General features: G+C 40.3%; 1 protein-coding gene across 3 annotated transcripts; it reads right to left on the bottom strand.

The window, feature by feature from the left end:
• Nucleotides 1-5,218: 5,218 nt before the first annotated feature.
• On the bottom strand, nucleotides 5,219-15,802 carry asb5b (ankyrin repeat and SOCS box containing 5b). Of its 3 annotated transcripts, none has more exons than XM_036517262.1 (7): nucleotides 15,539-15,802; nucleotides 8,610-8,689; nucleotides 8,096-8,203; nucleotides 7,635-7,785; nucleotides 6,692-6,826; nucleotides 5,925-6,116; nucleotides 5,219-5,491 (listed from the first exon to the last, which is right to left on the bottom strand). In XM_036517262.1, the coding sequence occupies exons 1-7, from the start codon at nucleotides 15,732-15,734 to the stop codon at nucleotides 5,364-5,366; spliced, it is 990 nt and encodes a 329-aa protein (XP_036373155.1). In that variant the 5' UTR covers nucleotides 15,735-15,802; the 3' UTR covers nucleotides 5,219-5,363. The 3 variants fall into 3 exon arrangements, with proteins under 3 accessions (XP_036373155.1, XP_036373156.1, XP_036373157.1); XM_036517263.1 differs by lacking the exon at nucleotides 15,539-15,802 and adding an exon at nucleotides 12,867-13,225; XM_036517264.1 differs by lacking the exon at nucleotides 15,539-15,802 and adding an exon at nucleotides 10,104-10,214.
• Nucleotides 15,803-16,364: the final 562 nt, after the last annotated feature.

Below are 16,364 nucleotides of genomic sequence, written 5' to 3'. Positions count from 1 at the left end.
GCCAAAAATCAGCAAAAGGTAGTCATTGCTCCGATGGTCGTAGCAGAGGTCTCCTTGTAATACCCTACCTTCTTCATTGTCTCTCAGAAAGAGTACTTCCTGTCTTTTCCTTCCTTCTTTCTTGTTTACACATTTCACCATTTTTGGAGTCAGTATCTGCTCAAAAAGAACAAAAACTCACAAACATAAAAGTAGTCTAATGTTAATTTAATGAAAAATAAGGAAAAACAAAACTATCCCAGCTGAACAATCTTTATGAAGTTCTGTTGTAATTCATGCAATGATACCATTATTTATTCATTGAAAAAAAAATAGTCTAATAGTTTAACTAATGAAAGATAATCAGAAGCCTGCAGTATCTGTGAGATTGAAAATAAGCTTTAGTATGACCAAGTTGCTTTGCATTGAAACAGACTGGCAGCAGTGTGTGTTTTGTATTTGACTGTGAATGTAAACATTATTTTTGTAGTTCCAAAAGAGGAGATATGTAAAGTTGTGAATTTTCTTTATTAGCTCGTACTGTATATACATATTTTTGGTTGTGCAGTATTGCCATATCAGGGATGACTGTGGTTGGAGATGAAAAAGAGAAATTGTTAAAATGAAAAAAAAAGAATATTTTTCCATGAAAAAAACAATATAATGATTAGACATGGTCTAATTTGCATCATTACATCTTCATAATTCCTCGCTAATCTCTGAGTCTATGTAGGCATGGTGTTTTCCCACTGTTAACAGTCAAGGCTGGGAAATGATTTGCAGTCAGACTATCCCAGTTACAATGTGGATGTCTTTGAACATGAACAAGCAGAAATACGTAGAGGGCTGTTAGATAGCTTGTCTTCAATGAAGGAAGCCACTTTCCTTCACTCCGCACCTTGAGTAGTGCCGTATAGTTGTTACTAACTGATTATCATTATATCTGCAAGTTGTGCCTTAATAAAGTAGAAGACAAAACAAAATTTATCATCCTTTATTATCCTTTAATGTTGCGCGTGTTGAATGCGTTAGCTGTGTTAGCCTTTACGAGCTTTACGTCGCATAATGTGCAGTTTCAAAGACAATGCAACTGAGTATGCCTGGGGGTTACTCTGAAGAGATTGAATTATTTATCATTTTTTTACTACATCGATTTTGGTTCAAAGGTACCATGCTAGGGTTTGTTTGGTTTTCCTCAGGTTACACTGTGGTATGTATCTGTTTGTGTGTTTATTTAATTGTTTATTTATTTATGCATTTATTTATTTATGTTCTCCATGTATACCAGCTACTACACTGACATTGTATTAAACTGCAGTCAATTGCCACAATTATTGCCTGGCATAATAAAGGTAATATTATAGTTTTCAGAAATGAATACAGTTGTCAGAATTTGCCCTTTATCTCATAATTATTTGGTTTTGGTTAATTATGGGACTGTTACAGATTTATCAGTGAAATCACACTTCCTATTTTGCATTATTATTATTGTATGGGTATATTTAGATTAAAACAACGGATGACAAAAGGACAAGATGAATAGGTTCTGGATCATGCAGCAACACATTTCTTCGCATAATCCTCTCTAAATGCTTTTGTGTTGCTTATTTACCTTTAATGTGCAAGCAATATAAACAAAATCTTTTCATACAGTACCATAGCTTTTGTACTTTAGTTAATGTACTGTTGTTTTAAATACAAATACTACTACTATTAATAATAATAAAGACCAGGAATCTTCATGTGTTTACATTTGGAAGCTTTTTCCCCACATTTCCCTGTGTAATTGTACAGTTAATGTTTAAATGTCTGAATAGCCAACCTCAATAGATTCAAATACAGTTTCCATATGGCAGTAATTAATAAACCAGTTTTAACAGTACTAATGAATTACTGATCATTGCTCCTTACACACACACACACACAATCACACACACAAGCTGCAAGTCGGACGATGCACGTGCAGTCAGCTCATTTACAGATTAGTTAGTTCAGATGGTTAGGGTTTATGGATATACGGATTTGAAAGCCACCTTGATCAGACATTCACATTGTCATAGGTATTCATCAATTAAAAACTTTTTGATATTTTTTGATGATATTTATTACCTGATCTACTCCTAACATACTGTGTTTTTTCCCCTTTGAAGTGATACATCTTCTGTTACATACATGAGTTGACATGGCTGTCACTGAAATGGTTACCTGCAAGATGATTTGTGAAAATGGACTCCCAAACGAAATAAAAGTAAACCGCTACAGAAACGAGTGTTTCAGGAGAAGGGGTGCAGGCATGCAGTATGGTCTGGTGCTTTGTGTTCTGTGTAACAGGATCTGTCTTATACATGTGTATACTGACAGTGTCGTAATGATGATTGCAGGGGACTCTAAATGATGTCAGGATATCTAAACACGTTGCTGTGTAAAAACATGGCTGTGGTTTCCCTGGGAAAGGGGAGGGTGGAGGGTTAAAAAAGGAGAGGAAAAGGGGTAACCTGTCATTGGTGATCAGCCATTTAGGACACCTGGAGGCAGTTAAGTCCAAAGGGAAGGGACAGTGTTCAACACAATCTATATGCAAGAAGACGTAAGCACTCGGTTACAGTTCTTTCATTGGTTGCCTTCTTAAGTGACAACAGGTGAAGTAGGAAGGGGTTTATCAGAGCAGAAAGGTTCATGAATCAGAAGCTGCATCCCGTTTACCCGGAGTAGTCCATTCAGTCAAAATCATCACAACATGTAAAGGATATGAGAGAATCAATTAAATACATACAGTCAAAAAAGGTTTTGTTGCGGAATGCTTTTGATTTACAACGAATATACTGGCTGTAATATTCATTTCACCGTCACCAAGTGCATACATTTGCAACAGCCCATTTAGACAGTGATTGGGGTAATTGTAATGCGGTGGGCATTGGTAACAGGTGTTTGTGACTCGGTTGATTGGAAAATTTCCAGGTGAAGCTGCTTTGGTAATTGCCAGGAACTATTTAAAGTTGAGTCTGTGAGCAACACAATAGAGGGAGGCTGTGGAAGTAGGTTTTATGCTGGCAGTGTGCTTTATTTTTCAGCTCCCCCTGGTTATTTTGGCACTAACAAAAATCGGTGTAGGTTGCCAATAGTTTTAGCTTTTGTTTTTTCTGTTAAAAAGATGCATTTTGCAAGCATTACTTTTAAAACCTTTAAAAGGGATTATCTAGTTGGAATTTCTTTGTAGGGATATAAATGGTTTCCCTTTTATTGAATGGATTGAGTAGTTAACAAATTAGTCAATGTGTTTGGGGAAAGAGGGGCTGATATCTCACGATCTGAATTAGAGACAAGCAGTCTTGTAGTTTGATGGGCAATGACACACCATTCTTTGTGTCTTGCTTGACCTGGAATCAAGATTGTTTCTGCAAAGGATTTTGGATCATTCATAATGTGTTGTCCTGCTACATTAGAAAAGTGATATATTAAAATAAACCAATATAACAATTAACCATCCAATTTATGACCTTTAAACTGTAGCTGATTGAAGTGTGATAGTGCTGAGCAAGACCTAACTGAAGAGAAGTGATTGTGGGAAATTTTAAAAGTTGCTGGGGGATTTAAAAAGTGTGCCACTGTGTGCAATAGGGCTCCCCCTAGTGTTCAGCTAGTCCCATAACTACTAGAAAATGGATAACCCTAATAATTCTGTAAGTCTATGGTAACTTAAAATATTTCTGCTTAAATAAAACTGATTCATACTCATTATGAAGGGAAAATCAATTTTAGGATCACAATGCATGGATAATGCAAAATTAGATACCCAAGAGTGTACTGGAAAGAATAAATCAAGGTTTTGTAGTTGACTACTAAGTAACATCATTCACTCCTATCATTTAACAATTAGGTTCTCTATAGAATGTGCACCTTTATCTAACTATTCTGCACACTTACCACAGACTTACACCCTTAACTTTAGATAAGTCGAGCAATACAAACCAAGTGTTAAATCATGACATTTCCACAAATAAAAAATGCCAAAAAGTCAATGATATTTTAATCATATATATTTTTTTTTGCATACATTAGAATTTTTTTACATGAATTAGCTTGGCAAAACATTCATTGACAACGACTACTATAAGTTTACATTCAGAATACAAACATTTGGCTCTGAAATACCTTGACAACATCAGATGACACACCAATAGCAATGAATAAGGTTACATTGGGCCAGGCACACAATGCAACATGATCATCATGTTAACATATTTTTACTCAGATCATTTGGAATCTCCTGTGGTCTTACATAGTTTACCCTCCCATTTCCCCTTTAATCAGATGTGTGCAAGTACCTGAAGTGCACATTTCACACAAAAAGAACACTCTTGTGAAAAGGCAGTATATGTCCGAAGGTACACTTCATAAAAACACTGGGAAACTAAACTATGTACAAACTGTAATCACTGCATATATTACAAAATACACCGATTATTGAAAATAGGCATATACACGTATGTAATGTACAACATTTACAATATGGAATTTTACAAAGCTCTGTAGCAGATGCAGGAAATCACATACATAGAAATGACATTAATAATTCATATTTTCTAATATGCAGTACAGTTTAAAGTTGGAAATATATTTGATATGCAATATATTGTGTTTTTTTTTTTTTTTTTTTTTTTTTACATTTTAACATGATCATTTGATTCAATAATTTGATCAGTCAGAAGGAAGGTGGTTAGCATATAAACTCTCTGAACACTTTTTTTCCACTGGCAGGTGGACATTTATCCAATTAATCTACTGGACTCAAGTGAGTGGGGGTTAGCATGCAATGGCATAAGGACACAGAGAAGCACACTGTTATACCTCAACACAGCAGGCGTCCAGCAGCTCTCCACAGGACAAATAATGAACACATTCACAATGACTGAGCAACGGACCCATGGGCAGAGTAGTGTAGCCTTTTCACAGTGGCGCATTCAGTAACGACGAGGTTTGCACTTAACTCTGTAACACAACAAGTGTTACATCCTTGTACAATATTCTGTATATAGCAATTACACACAAAAACGTTCACTTCAGTGACTGGCCAACACGTGACAATGTGTAAGTACCAAAAAAACATAGCTAAAATTGCTTAAATTTGTCGCTCAATGTTAAGAAAATGATGGCGCTTGATTTATTGCTATTTTCATTTTTTTTCCCTAAAATGTGAAAGATTTTAGTTTGTACAACTGACACACATTACTGTCAGTGATTTTTTTTTTATATGGCCATACCTCTTAAAGTGACAGTAGCACAGTTAACATATAGAGTAAAAATACAGTGGTGGGCATGCTTGTGGGATCACGTAGGCAGGTAGTAAATGCAATAATTCACATGGTTGAATAAAGTTCTCCGCTCTATCTGTACTGGAGGAACCTCTTGAGCGGGGTTGGCAGGTGGAGCTGAGGAATGAGGTGCAGTCTGGAGCGGCCCAAGCACTCCCTGATGCTCAGGCGGCACAGCTGACACAGGGAGCGGGGCATGGCTACAGGGAAGGGTAGGAGGGGCAGGCACATGTCATTCAACCCGTCCTCCAATCGAGAGCAGTTCTATTTAGAACACCGGACTAGAATTCTGATGCCCAAAAACTTCCACGCTCTCACTGCTAACTGTTTTTTTTTTTTTTTTTTGCTTGTTTTTGCCCTCAAGCTCTCAGAACAGACACATTTCAACTTGTTAATCAGTATCATGTCACAGAACAGACAAAGGTCTTCCAGCAATGCATACCAGTAATCTGACAAAAGTTATGAGAAATTACTGACAGCCAATTTGCAAGACTTTATTGAATACTTCAAAAAATACTACTTAATTAGACCTTGCAAACCAAGCAAGGATTATTTAAGATCCAGTATTTCTGATCTGAGAGCAGTGTGGTGGACGTCTCTTTTCATAGACGGCAATGCTGAAAAGCGGCCTACCTTCGAACAGCAGGAGCAGTCCCTCTGCCAGACTGCTAGGGGGCGCTGTCTCTACCGGGCGCTTCAGCTCCAGGTTCTTGGAGTTAATGTTGGCTCCAAACTCCAGCAGGACCTTCAAGATCTCTGTGCAGTTCTTCTGAGCCGCAGCATGTAACGGCGTTTCCAGGAACCGTCCTTTCTGTACATTTGCTCCTGCATTGAGGGGTCAGAGGGGAAATCCCGTCACCATGAATGCTGGGATCTGTAGTCCTGCAGAGTTCCACACTTCTCAGGATATCCAACTCACTGCAGCAAAGCTATAACATTTTAATTACCACTACAGTGACTACAGTGACACAAAGCGAATCATCAGAAGAATGATGGAGTCTTAACCTGCACTCCAAAATCACATTATCTCTTCCTCATTTCCTCATTTTGTCTTTTAACCCTAATATTAATTTGATATTATTGATAACCCAGTCATAATCCAGATTCTGGTCATAAGAAGACGGCACATTTTAAAATATAACTGTAGTGAAGAGAAATATTTTCTTGCAGGAAACTTGGATTATCACACACACATTGTGTATTCATGATATACCATAGAAATCAACGAGTTATTGATTAATCGGTAGGTTATGGGTTTGTAGCCCCTCAGTAGGTTATGGGTTTGAAGCCCCTCAGTAGGTTGTGGGTTTGTGGCCCCCCAGTAGGTTATGGGTTTGTGGCCCCCCAGTAGGTTATGGGTTTGTGGCCCCTCAGTAGGTTATGGGTTTGTAGCCCCTCACCTCCGTCCAGCAGCGTGCGTGTGCACTGCAGCTGCTGCGACATGCAGGCGATGTACAGGGGGGTCCCCAGATGAGGAATGTCATAGTCCACATCCGCCCCCCAGGAGATCAAGGCTTCCACACACCCGCTCTTGCCTGGAGGGAAGGGGGGGCAGAATGACAGCACATGAAAGCAGCCTCCAGTGCTGATCCTTAGGGGGCGATGGCTTTTTCCCCTCGGTCTGATCTCTTACATGTTTAATTTAACAGTTCACATATGATTTAGATTAACCAAGAGTCTGACTTCTGGGCAGTTAAGAAGAGATGTTAACCCTGACAGACTTTAAAATTCCTTTATCAGGGTTTAGGCTCCCCTGTTCTAAATCTAAGTGCATGTTACTGAGCACATCTAATATTCTGAATTGTGGGAAGATAATGATTAGATCATAAAGCTCCATATGCTGGAACAGTATACTGTGTGGTATACCACATCCTGCGCTCTACTAGTGAATGATTCTCCTTATTTTTTCAATCAGTACATGAAGTGAAATAACAAATCTCCCAACGACTGCTGGTGGGTGAGATATTTAAAGGCCTCTTCACTTATTTTAAGCCTTTTTAAAGTTTAATCACAAAGTGAAGTTATTTTTAGAGAGTACAGAGCCAGTTCTTGCTGACCTATCTAAAAGAAGTGGGAGAGTCATGAGGAAAAGGGAGATGGAAAACAGAGATGGGCGGCAGTGCAGCATAGCGGTACGGAGCAGGGCTCATAACCGAAAGGTTGCTGGTTCGATTCCTCGCTAGGGCACTGTTGCTGTACCTTTGGCCAAAGTACTTGACCCAGAATTGCCTCAGTAAAACCTCCATGTAAAAACTGTAACCTATACAAGTTGCTCTAGGTAAGAGCATCTGCTAAATGGCAATAATGTAATGAACAGAGATTGGGAGAGCCCAGCTAGCCCACCTTTACTGGAGGCTTCGTGAATGGGGGAGGGCTGGCACACTTCAGACTGGGGTTTGGCTCCGTGTTCCAGCAGGACCTCTGTACACGTCACACTGCCCGAGGAGCAGGCGTTAAAAAGCGGCGTCACCCCATCGATGGTGGTGGCGTTTACCTGTGAAGGGCATCCGCATGTTGTGATACCGCAGGTGACACGGTCTTGCAACAAAATGTCTTTTTGGTATTCAGCTCACCACACTTTATGTCAGATTACAGTCTATGTATTACAAATTTGAGATGACTACTGAGATGATATGACTATTCCCAGCAAACATGTGCATAACATTGCAACAGTGTTACCATGCAGTCTTATCATTACAGCAACATAGTCAGAACGTTCTGTGCAATCACGTTTGTGTATGTATGTATATAATCTACATGTTTGTGCTCTGTCTGCGTGTTTGATTCTTTTCAGAAAGGCTTACATTGGCTCCAGCCTTTATGAGGGCCCTGGCACAGGCCACATGGTCTCCCAGGCAAGCCTCATGCAGCGGGGTCACATGATCAATGGTGAGAATGTTCGCACTGTAGCCCTTAGGTGGGAGGAATAATAATAAAAAAAAAAAACAGGAAAAAACAAACATTGGTTTTCAAATCGATACCCTGTTTTCAGTATGTACACGTCAGCATTTTAACATGTTTATGCACATTTTCTGGAGAAACAGGGCTAGAAGTTCATGTGATTAATCCAGTGTGTGTGTGTGTGTGTGTGTGTACGTCCGTCTATCATTCTCTCTGTCCCTCTGTCCTTCAAGCCCTCTGATGTCCGCACACGTCTCACTCCACACTAACCTAGCACTTAACTTTGTATCTTACTGACCTCTTGCAATACCTTATGATGTCTACTCTTAGCATATCGATGCACTTATTCGTAAGTCGCTCTGGGTAAGAGCGTCTGCTAAATGATGTAATGTAATGTAAATTAATGTAATGTCTCACCTGCGAGAGCAGAGTCCTGAGGGCCAGGAGGCGACCTTGTGCTGCGGCCTCGTGCAGCGGCGACCGGTCTGCCCATGACCCTGCAACACAGCACCACACGCCCCTCCTCAAACATTCCATCTTACCCCATCACCCCTCCCACAGACACCAAACTACTAAAACCCCCTTCTTCTCTGCCATGGATCGCCTGACACTTTCCTTTATTAAAATCCGTTATTACAACAGCGCTGGAGAAATGCAGTTAATTCGAGAGTAATTTCTACCTGTCTCCCTAAACAAAGGTGGAAAAAAAAAAACAGACAGTGAGAGTTAGGTAGAATGATCATCACATTTGCAAAGAGACTGGTAGGGGTTCGCAATTACAGTTGAAGGGTGCTCTTACACTAACAACCAACTGCACAGAATGTGGCTGAGCTGATTCATTGTTGTACGAGAACCTGCCAAATGACATTAACAATGAATTTGCTCGGCCGCGCACACAATCGACCCTGCCTGACTTGGAAAGAGGTATCGTTTGAAATAAAAATGGCAGCAGCTGCCGGCCAGAAGCAGCACCACTCGACTCAACAGCTGTTTTACTGTCATGGCAGGTGACTGCATCCAAGGTTAAGCTCAGTTTACACACCTGAGTCAATACTCAGAATAATGGCTGCTGTGCCGAAGAGGGCTAAAATTATATTATGCAGAAGTGCTAATAAGGAATTAAAGCAAGGCTAAAATAAAGCCTTCGCTGAGCTGAGCTTCAGTCAAATAATCTCCTCCTCCATCTTCATCATCATCAACACATTTTCTCCCAAACAAATGTATTCATGAAATACAAAGTCTGGGGAAAATATCTGAAGAGCAAAATCATGGAAGGTATTTTATTGAGTGGTTTTTCTATTGAAACAAAGGCCAGAAAAGGGTTTCTTTGCATTTTAGCACTTTCACAGCTTCTAAACTGGTCTAGTATACTCCATCCAAAAAGCGTTAGTTTTTCTTTTATTCTTCTGAAAAAAAAGGATTATTTAGCACTACATAGCTAACACTGTAGTTTCAATTAACTGATTGTGACTCATTTCAGACACTTGTGAAATGCCAGATTAGATAAACAACATCAAGTCTCTCTTTACAAAGAGTACCTGCTGTTAAACTGTTCTGTCAGAAATATGCACAGACACAGGCATGAAGTTTTGTAGCACTTTTTGTAGCGCTGTAGCATCAATGGATTAACTGTCAGTCTCCTTTAAGTCAAGTGATGCAACAAGCTTGATTCGAAATCAGAAGTGCTTTCCTTGAGGTGAGCGCCTGCTCTCACTGAGCACAATCAAAACGTCTACGGCCATCAGAGGACCTCTGGATGCATTTCATACTCAGTAAATCAGGGGCTATATTTAGACATGCCTCCCAGTAAGCCATCTGAGCTAACTGCATACAACCAGCAGCCCTGACACGTTCCACAAACACCATCTATCCGTGGATGCCGGAGCGAGGCCAGCGAACGCCGCTACGTACCGAGGTCGCCGTCTCCCCACGGCACATCAAGCCAGCTGAAATCGAGCTTGTCAGACATGGCCTGCGGAACAGAGGACGCTTGTCACCTCGAGGCGGCCTTGTCCCCGAGTCCAGAAACGGCGGCCATCTTTGGAAACCGGAGCTGATTTGACTGTGAGATTCTGCCAGATGGCAACGGCTCAGCAAGGACACGTTTTGCATTCCTAACACTTTGCATTTGGGGTTTTGTTTCTTAGTCCTGCAGCACAAAATGTCCCCAACACAATCCATCAAGGATTTTGAGATATTAAATAAATATTATATCAAATAAATATGGAAGTTTTTTCGTCAATTGCATCAGCATGGAGTTGTGTTCCCCTCTGTGTCCTACCAGTTATAATGACTTGCTCCTGTTTTTTCACTGAAAGGTTGCACGTGGATGTTATTTTAAAACAGACAAACCGCTAAAGTGTAGGTCCGATAGAAAAGATTGGGTGCTGATGGGAAATGAGATTTGCAATGGGTGATGGAAAATTCCACATCTCAGTTCAATTCCCGAAGGAAATGTCACTGCAGAAGAGATGCGGAGGAAGCCTGCAACAAGTATTCTAGCGATTCATTCAAGCGCAAGTTCATTCAAGCACCAATCACGGTGTACCAGTTCTTTCCTGCTCTTGGAAGCGCCAAAAAGCTCTCCACTCATTGACCCCCTGCCCTTCCACAGTCACCCTCCCCAGTTAACCAGAGTGCTGAAATGCTATTGGGTACCTTGCACAAAAGACGTCAGGCGAGTTCTGTGTCTCCTAAAGGATACCTTTTCTTTCCATTAAATTGTCTTTCATGAATATTTCATGCAGACGCACAGCATGTACCTTTTGTGTTTCGAAGACCATGCATGCGTTGACACACCTGAACAGAAACTGACCAATGAGTGATGACAGGAGAGGAAACGAGATATTTAATCAGGGCGTTCTTACGGATTTTAGCATCTCCAATGCTAACAGGGTGTACAGCATTAATAAATGTAGCACATTTCTTTTATTATTATTAGTGAGAATATTACAGTACAATAAGAATACAATTACATTGCACTTGTGCTAATGTGCAGCAAATTACACAGCATGGAACACATCCTTTTATATATTTGGATTTTTAAGTGTGGCACCATACAACAGCTGTAATAAACAGGAAAATCAAAATCTGCCACCATCTGGTCTACATTTTTATTAGCTATACTAAACCAGCTTCAGCATATTTGTATCACAGTACTTAGTACAACTACCCACTTTATTGCAATAGATTCTGTTGACACTATGACTGAAATGTAACACAGCTTGTAATTATGTTGTTTAAAGGTTAAAAATGCAGACATTTAAAACCATGCTCAAGAAATTCAGTTCACACTAAATGAGTGAAACCAACTGTATTCATCGTATGTAAACGGTGGCAAAGACATTCCTCTAATATTAACTGGTTAGATGAAATTTGCAGGAGCTATGACATTAAGTGCTTGCATTCTTGGCCTCTTCAGTACAAGGTGTGCAGCAGGCTTGTTTGTGTCAGTGTAAGGCCTGAGTTTCGGTGGGGGTTCTCTCTAGCTGCTCGGGTTCAGATGTCAACTGTCACATGACTAGACCAAGATTAGCACCCCTTTTAAAGAAACGCTTGTTCAGAGATGTTGTATTTCTAGGTTCTAAATTTAGTGACATGGCTCTCAGGACGTTAAAGAATGACGGGAAATGAGGCAGAAAGAGAGGCTGAGGGCTGAGAGAGGCTGTCTTCTGAAGAGATGGACATCATCAAAGATTTTAACAGATTTTAACATGTGACCTTATGTGCCAGGGAACAGTCAGCCATAAATATGACCCATGATGTTTACACGGCCTTTAAAAAACTACCTCAATCAAAATGAAAGCCTTTTACCCTACTGTTTATAACACACGTGCAAAGGCTGCGGTTTTATTGTGCTTTATCAAATGTGTGAAAGATTAGCATGCTACATAAGTCAGAGAGTGATGACATAAGAGGCCATGGCTGAGTCCTGTCACCGAAGATCCTAAAAACAATACCGAGGAACTGAACAAAGGTTTCAGTGTATCTCCCTCTCTGAAAACGCCCTGTTCTACAGGATGTGGGGCAATCCTTATCCAGGATTATGGCTCATGTGATGTATGTATTTATTTATTTATTTTCATGTTATGCAACCAACCACTCATAGGAAATCCTCTCACTGCACATGTGGGGTAATCTGCATCTCACATTAATGAAACCAACAAACGTGTGTACATTTTGTGCTGACAGGTTCGAACACTGCCTTTGTATTCTGTATTAACTATGTACAATGTGATATTAGCGCAGTTGCTTCACCCCTTATAACAGACGGCTCTTTCACAGCAGGCAGCGTGGCAGGAAGAATGATCTAGCTACTGGCTATCCTCCCAGTGTCACTGTGTCGGAATGCTATTTACAACGCACGGGTGACATTGTCATGGCACTAATCTTAGTTTACCCTCACATTTGTAGTGTTTACACGGTGTGGATTCTTAATGTGAATGGAATCTTAGGTCACATGCATACAGCCTTTAAACATCGCATATTAAACGGTAAACATAGTAAAACACGTTTTACTTATGATCTGTACCCTTTCCAAAGCATTCAAAGGTTAATCCCTGGTAGCTACCTGCTAGCCCCTAATAAAACTTGCTTCAACAAGCAGCGTTGCAATATTGAAATGGGACAGCCTACACTAGCAGTGTAGGTGAAATTCATAATCATGTAACTGACCTTGACTAGTTAAAATACCCCAGCAGGCTTTCTTTTTCGCAGGGAAACCTTCTGAGTTTTCTAGCGTCCTTTTCCTTGGCGTTTGCTCCCTGTAGTCGCTCTCTATGGATGGAACTTCGGGCATGTTTGCATCAGCTATCTCTCCTTGCAAAACCCTCAGCAGCGTGAGTCAAGCCTGCTCGCTTTCTGATTGGCTGCTGCTTTGTTTTTACTGGGTGCTCTGGAGCAGAACGCGATAACATGCGCAGGCAGCGCCGAGGAGAGCCGCGGTGGGGGGATGGAAAAAGAGATTACATAGCTCGCTTCTATTTATAAAACACGTTAAGCACTGGCTTGACCTCGGCGCAGCCATTGACCATGCTAGCTCGTTGTGGCAGGAACGCTCACGTTTTAGGATTTATGGTGTCTGATGCTTTCATTTCTGACGGTCTGCGCCACAGTAATGATCGGTTACTTTACTCGAGATTCGTTTGTTTACCAAACAAGGAACTGCGCACAGTGAACGGAGATGCAAGCAAAACTGGTGCGATAAACAGTTTAAAAACATCTGTAATGCATAGCTTTCGGAACATATATATTAGACATGTCAGTCCCTCCAGGACAAACAGCGATGCTATTAAAACACGCCCATTAAATATGACTAAACAGTTAAAATTAGTTATAATTCAAGAAATATAGTTCGGTCCTACAATTGATCATATACGATGTTCAGATGTAATTTGATACTGATGTTTTATATGAACTTCGCTACAAATTCTTGGCAATTTAAAGTACTTGTGAAATAGCCTGCCACTCTTATCTGTCCAAGACTGCCATTGTGCTACTTATGCACCAGCTGCATTTGTTGGGTTTCATGCAAGTTTGAGATTTGACCCTGTGAATTTGCCCTGTGTGTGTGTGTGTGTGTGTGTGTGTGTGTGTGTGTTTACAATACTTATTGTGACCCCTATTGCTATGTCATGCTCTCATCTCGTTGACAAAATCCACTTCAGGTGTACACAGAACTAAAGTGTACATTGCATGACATGCAAGGTCCTGAAACTACGATTTTAAAGATTAACATTCAATAATTGAACAGATTTACTCATTGAAAGCAACCTGTAGATGTACACTGAAGTTTACGGAACTACACAGACACTCAGTAACAGACTTTTAAGTTGTATGAAATGACTGATTGTCTTGTGATGGTGGCATGCCATTGGGAAGTCATACTGCAGATTAATGGGAAGTTAAGGGAATCAGGAACACACACTGACTCATGAGCCATGGCATTAGGAATATGTCTCATCAGCCACTGTGTTTGACTGCAAGGAACATGTTTTTTTTTTTCTTAGTCCAGTCATAATTATTAATAGGAACAATACATTTTAACCCGAGTATAGTTCAGAGGTCACACTGAGTGGTAGTGCAATTTTCGATCACCACATGACCTGTGCACAGTTTAAACAACGCTGCCATATTTAGATAGCTGATTTAATTGCAGAATGCAGTTGCACGTGTGCAGTCTGGAGCATGCATGGAATGAGCAATTGTATTTTTAGTCCCCGCTCTCTTATCCTGTCGTCAGTGTGAAGTGCATTGTTTTTTTTTTTTTTGGTGGATTTTTTTTTTCCCCAGCTGACTTTGCTGTATTCCTTGATGACAGATGTGCGCTATATGTGAAACACAATACAAGTGTTTGTGATGGAGCCCGTTCAGAGATGACATAAGCACTATACTGTCCGAGATGGCAACTTGCTAATTTGCCAATAATCAGTATACTTGAACACGTATGTGAAGGATTATCACATAATGCATCAAGTCATCAAAAGGCCGGGTATCAACCAAACTCCAAAAATGTAAGGCTCACTTCTATGGTCCCCACTAGATGTACTGAGCTTTACTGTAAAGTTGACATGAAAAAAGATTGTTTGGATTTATAAAATCAGTTACACATTACATCAGTCACATTACATTACATTCACCATACATTAAAAGTATATCAAGCCAAAAAGAAGCTAGCCCAACCTTAAAGTACTGTAGAAGAAATGTACATGAAAACTCATATTCTACTATAATGTTGCTTACCATATTTCTAATACAACAGAGAAAACCAACACCTTAGGATACAAACACTGCCAATACTTTGAAAGAACTACCAACGTTGTATGTGAAGAACTAGCCAACCTGTACATATAGTACTTCCAAACATATAAGTGATGTTTGTGAGTACTTACACTATACCAAAAGGATGAATTGCACTGTACAGAGTAAAACAGAAGCACCTATAAAAAAAAAACAAGGATCCCTAATTTCTAAAATGAAAGTTAGGAATAACTGAAAATAAGAAATAATAGTTCATGATGTCATGTCCAATATTTTCCAGCAAAAATATTTTCTTTTTCAATTATACTTGTACTAGTGTTTGTCTGACCTGAAAAGTATCACTCCCTCCTTCTAAAAACTTAAGTAAAGCTGCAGCAACACGTGCGAACGAAAACATCCCCTGCAGGAAGGTACAGTACCCTATGCTTACTTAAGATCAAACCTGCAGATCTGCAACTTTGCAGACATCCAACATTTTGCTGGTCTTTAATCTTACAGTTTCCATTGGATGGACAGGGCATCTAGGTCGCTTCCAAGACTCATAAGGCACTTTTGTGACACGGCCATGATTGTTTTCTTTTACTTACTGTGCCCTTGACCAAAATCGTAAAACTCTGCAGCGATCCGGGCAGCCTCCTTGCGGTTGCCTTTGACGACGTAAAAGTGGGTGAGGATATTGAGGCTTATCTTGATGAAGAGCTTGAAGCAGAAGAGCGCGAATATGCTCAGATAAACGTTGGTGTACTGCGAGCCGAACGGCTTGCTCTCCAGAATCTCCGTCATTGCTCCTCGTCGGTGGCTCGGCGTGTTTTGGAATGGGTCTGTGTTGTGCCGACGGGATCATATGCCGCGCACAGCAGCTGGGTCTGGGCTGCGAGCAGAAATAAGATAAAACAGCTGTAGCCCGGCCTGTGGAAAACAGCGCTGTGTTCGCTGGACATTGTGATGGGCTTTGTCACGCTGAACCGGGACCAAAGGGCACGCATCGTCTTCAAATTACAGCTCCCCGTAATGGATTGTTGGAAAACTTTTTTTGTTTTGTTACCTGGAAACAAACAGCTATAATTCAAAGGGGGGCAAACAAAACAGAACATTGGTTGTAGCACGCTTGCTAAAAGTTACTCGCTATCTGTTGCCAAGGCCTGCTCTGACCTGGTATGTTCTAGTGCTCATAAATACGTCTGCCAAATATTTAAATAAAACGGGTGACATTTGGTGATTGTTTCAGGAAATGGGCAGTCAAGTTATTTCATTTGCATAACAAAGCCTGGTATAGTTTACCCAGCAGTCATTATGGATGTACAATATTGTACTAATAAGGAGGTTTTAAGTTTTATACCTGAATGATACAAAGTGCTGTTTAATTGTAAGCACATTTACAACCCTTAAGGTGAAAAGGCAATGGTCAATCAT

Source organism: Megalops cyprinoides, chromosome 22, assembly GCF_013368585.1.
Source record: "Megalops cyprinoides isolate fMegCyp1 chromosome 22, fMegCyp1.pri, whole genome shotgun sequence".
Taxonomy (NCBI): Eukaryota; Metazoa; Chordata; class Actinopteri; order Elopiformes; family Megalopidae; genus Megalops; species Megalops cyprinoides.
The sequence above is the reverse complement of the archived record's forward strand: the minus strand, read 5'-3'. Positions and strand labels throughout refer to the sequence as shown.